The sequence below is a fragment of the Octodon degus genome, unplaced genomic scaffold (assembly GCF_000260255.1).
Source record: "Octodon degus isolate 3935 unplaced genomic scaffold, OctDeg1.0 scaffold00056, whole genome shotgun sequence".
In the NCBI taxonomy this organism is placed as follows: Eukaryota; Metazoa; Chordata; class Mammalia; order Rodentia; family Octodontidae; genus Octodon; species Octodon degus.
This window is the reverse complement of record NW_004524632.1, coordinates 10,263,184-10,267,524: the sequence shown is the minus strand read 5'-3', so window position 1 is coordinate 10,267,524 and position 4,341 is coordinate 10,263,184. Positions and strand designations below refer to the sequence as shown.

The 4,341-nt window shown below is 53.5% G+C and overlaps 1 protein-coding gene across 1 annotated transcript in view; it reads left to right on the top strand.

The window, feature by feature from the left end:
* Nucleotides 1-762: 762 nt before the first annotated feature.
* The window catches only part of LOC111817364 (keratin, type I cuticular Ha3-I-like), a 30,025-nt gene continuing 26,446 nt past the window's right edge, over nucleotides 763-4,341 (top strand). The window contains exons 1-4 of the mRNA XM_023718131.1: nucleotides 763-1,110; nucleotides 2,024-2,106; nucleotides 3,257-3,413; nucleotides 4,235-4,338. Coding sequence (XP_023573899.1) covers nucleotides 763-1,110; nucleotides 2,024-2,106; nucleotides 3,257-3,413; nucleotides 4,235-4,338 — 692 coding nt within the window. The remainder of the gene's footprint in view (nucleotides 1,111-2,023; nucleotides 2,107-3,256; nucleotides 3,414-4,234; nucleotides 4,339-4,341) is intronic.

The following is a 4,341-nucleotide window of genomic DNA, read 5'->3' as shown; positions in this document are numbered from 1 at the left end:
GTGCAGGTGTATACCCCAAAATTCAAATATTTATAAAGTATTTATATTGGCTTGAAGATCCTGTAAATCATCATGGGGAAAAGATGTATCAAAATAAATGGAAGTCACGTCAGAAACAAACTTAAGTCCATTTCAGTTAAATAAATTGTTTAAAGCACCTTAAAAAAAAAAAGAGAGATGGACTGTGGGCGCTGCCCCCAGCCCCTAGGAAGGGGGTGGAGCCGCCATCACCACACTGGTGGACTGGCAAGGGGCCTTGAGTTGGACGGCTGTGGAAGTCTGTGCTGGGTTCTCCAGTAGTCTGGTTTCCTCTTGGTGGGTTTTTGCAGAGTCCTAGCTGAGGACTCTGGGTAAGGCACAGACGTGTGCCTCTTCAGATGAAAGAGGCAAATCAAGCCCTCTGACCGCTGGAGGACAGGGTATGGCTCCTCTGTAACTCAGCGCTCGTGAATGAGTGCTGCTCCTGGCAAGCCGGTTCCTTTGAAGTCAAACCACGATGCTCTTATTCGACCAAGCTGCATGGCTGGGAGGAGTCCTGACTTAGCAAGAAGCCCGAGTCAAGGCATTTACAAGGCGAAGGACTCCTGTGAGGTGGCTAACACCTGGAAAATTGGTGAAGAGGGCAAAAACAATGATGCTTTATGGGGCACCACACCCATTCCTGGCAGCATATAAAGCTGGGGAGAGGACCAGGCTTACACCAGAGATAGGAAGTCAGGTTGTGAAGTTGATTCTCAGAGCTCTGCTCCCTCCACAGCCACCATGCCCTACACCTGCTGCCTGCCCGCCCTGAGCTGCCGCACCAGCTGTTCCTCCCGGCCCTGCGTGCCCCCCAGCTGCCACGGCTGCACCCTGCCCGGGGCCTGCAACATCCCCGCCAACGTGGGCAACTGCAACTGGTTCTGCGAGGGCTCCTTCAATGGCAGCGAGAAGGAGACCATGCAGTTCCTGAATGACCGCCTGGCCAGCTACCTGGAGAAGGTGCGCGAGCTGGAGCGCGAGAACGCGGAGCTGGAGCGGCGCATCCAGGAGCGGAACCAGCAGCAGGAGCCCTTGCTGTGCGCCAGCTACCAGTCCTACTTCCGCACCATCGAGGAGCTGCAGCAGAAGGTGAGCGGGGGGTGCCATGCCGTTGGAGTAATGAACCACGTATTCCAATATCACATATCAGGGTCTGGGTCGATCAGGCTGTCGGCGACAGATTCCGACAGTGCTGAAGATGTGGGGTTTACTCGCTTAGGTAGGAGACAAGCTAGGTTGGGAAATCTAAGGTTGGAGTCACTTTGTGGGAAGAACCTGGGCTGGGAGCAGGGTGAGGCATCAACCTCAAAGAAAAGCCATTGCACTCCACTATTACCCAGCCAGAAAACTTGACTTTTAGGCTCTGTCATGATACCTTGACCCTGTTTTCAGAGAATTGGAGTATATCATGAAAAGCAACCATGTGCTCCTGAATTAGTTCTCTGCAGTAGGGATTTGCTGAGTGAACCCTTACATATTGAAGTCTTTCAAGACTGGTGTCTGCTAAAGCAGAAGAAGGCCTCACTGATGTAAATGAACACATCCGACCTAGCAGAGCAGGCGGGAACCCAAATGACAAGGCAGGGCCACAGATGCAGGGGCAACAGTGGGTACACATCGAGGTGGGACATGGAAGCTTTCCCAGAAGCGCCAGCATCTGAATGGTGCTGAAGGATGAGCAGGAGTCCGTGTCCAAGGGCTCCAGCCCTGTTTCTTGAGGGAAGCGTCAGTGTACCATTGCATAGGTCTAGCAGGGCGTGAGCCCAGAGGAGCTACGTGACCCGAGCCTCCCTGAGTGGGGATGAGGAGTGCATTTTCCTTTGACTGTTGGTTCTGAAATACCCAGTTCTGTGCCTGAACCCTCCTCGTAAAATTCAACGTGAAAATCTGCAGGGCCCAGGTCCTCTGGGAAGGACTGTGGCCAGGGGACCCGGCTTTTCCACCAGAAGGCCCAGGCCATTTCCTGTGAGGAGAACTCCCTTTCCCACCCTCCTGTCTGCAGATCCTATGCAACAAGTCTGAGAACTCCCGGCTGGTGGTGCGGATCGACAACGCCAAGCTGGCGGCCGATGACTTCAGGACCAAGTGAGATTCTTCTAACACCAGAAAGTGCAAAGTGGGGGAAGTCGGTGTCCTGGGAATGTTCCAGAAGCTCCGGGGAGGGCACCGAGTTAGATCTAAATTCAAGATCAGCTTTTTCACTGAGCGCTAAGATCTGTGTTGGAAAATGAGTGTGAGGGAAGGGAGTACAAGGAGCCATCCAGCCTTCCTCCTTTTCAATTCAGAATTGGACTGAGTTTAAAAGTGAATTTCCTGCTGGTCTCCTCCTGTCCTTCAGTCACCATTAACCCATCACAGAGAATTTAATAAAACAAAAAGCACAATGGAGGCCAGCATCCAGATCACTGGGAACCTGGCTTACAATAGGACTGCCTACGTCATTTCTGCCTGCGTCATTTCTTCCTCTTCGCACCAACCCCAGGAAGCGTCAGCTGTAGCTTCACTTTGTAGATGAGGAACCGAGGCTCAGAGAGAGAGAGGAAGGAATCTGTCCACAGCCGTTCAATGGCCAAGCTGGATACGTGATTTCTAAATGGGTGCTTTTCTCATTGTACCTGAGGAGAGGATTTTGAGACAGTTTGAAGCAGAATTATGAAGCACAGAGCCTTGCTTCAGAGACAGTGGTGGAGGGCCAGCCAAATAGCTCAGCGGGTTAAAGCGCTTGCAAGCAGGCGCAGGGGCCAGGGGTTTGATTCCCGGGCCTGCCGTGCCAGCCCCGCCCCCAGGGTGTGCTGAGATGGCAACTGAGCCTAGACATGTAGGCGTGTGCCTGTAATCCCAGTTCCTGGGAGGCTGTAGTTAGGCAGGATCACTAGGAGTCCGATCTGGTAGTAAGACCCTGAACACCCTATAGACCCTTCCCTAAAATACAAAAAAGCAAAAAAACTGAGATAGTGGTGGCAGCGCTTCCTGGTTGGCCCTTGTGAGAGATTTTAGAACCAGTGCAGGCAACCACGGATGCGTGTACACTCAGGCACCCCGCTGACACCTTCGCTGTGGGCCTCAGGGAAGAACTAGGTTTCCTTACTGAGCACCACAGTATTTTTTAATTTTTAGAAAACTGTAAAAGTTCAGGATGCTTTAAAACCTAATAACTATGACTAGGTTATTCAAGCCAAGTGCAGGACACAGGCTTCCTCTTTGACCCCCTTCCCCTCCGGCTGCCTGTGTGCAGGTACGAGACGGAGCTGTCCCTGAGGCAGCTGGTGGAGTCCGACATCAACGGCCTGCGCCGGATCCTGGACGAGCTGACCCTGTGCAGGTCCGACCTGGAGGCGCAGGTGGAGTCGCTGAAGGAGGAGCTGCTGTCCCTCAAGCAGAACCACGAGCAGGTGAGGACTCTTCCTGCCCACCGCTGCAGGACTGAATGTTTCTCAACTCCTTGGAGCAGCAGGTAGAAGGAGGCGGGGCCTGGTGTGCCAAGCTAGTACAGTCTTTTGCTGGACTTTGGGGGAGAAATGAGTCACACAAAGCAGACTTCTTTTAAGTAAAGCAGGGGGCCAGGTGACCAATTTCCAACCAGGGCCAGAGGCGCGTCAAAGCTGCCCAGGGCTTTGTATGGTACTTTCTACTGCTTGATAAGATCTATGGTCTGACTAGGCAGCAAGTTACTGTCCAACGTTAGGAGGAACTTGCGTATCTTGTATCATGTGGACAATGGATGGACGGACAGGTGGGAAACACGGAAAGCAGGCTGGAACCCAGAGAACGGTCGGTGCAGATCTCACTGGCGGATGCGATCTGAGGACAGCGGGGGCCTGGCTCCAGCGTTAGATGTTCCCACAGGAGGAAGCGGGGTCTCCGAGACGAGGCACGAAGGTTGGGGACTAGAAAGAAGTAGGGAGATTTCAGCCTGGTTTCTCTCTATCTAACAGCAGTAGTTGTAGTCAGTTGTCACCAAGGGGTTATCACCCAGCAAAGAGACAATCAGAAAGGCATGGTAGACCAGGGGATCAGAAAAGTACAGCAGTAATTCAGTCAGCAGCTTCCTAGCCTAGATGAGGAAGGAGTCGGCAGGCTGGAGTCCCCTGAAAACGGCCCTGGGCTCTCCAGGACCGGACCTCAGCGCAGGTCTCCCAGCCGCGCTGGGCTTCTTGAGAGAGCTTTGTGCACAGGTGCGCTTCTGCGGGCTCATTCAGTCCTCTTCCCGCAGGAAGTCAACACGCTGCGCTGCCAGCTGGGCGACCGCCTCAACGTGGAGGTGGACGCCGCGCCCTCCGTCGACCTGAACCGCGTGCTCAACGAAGTCAGGAGCACGTA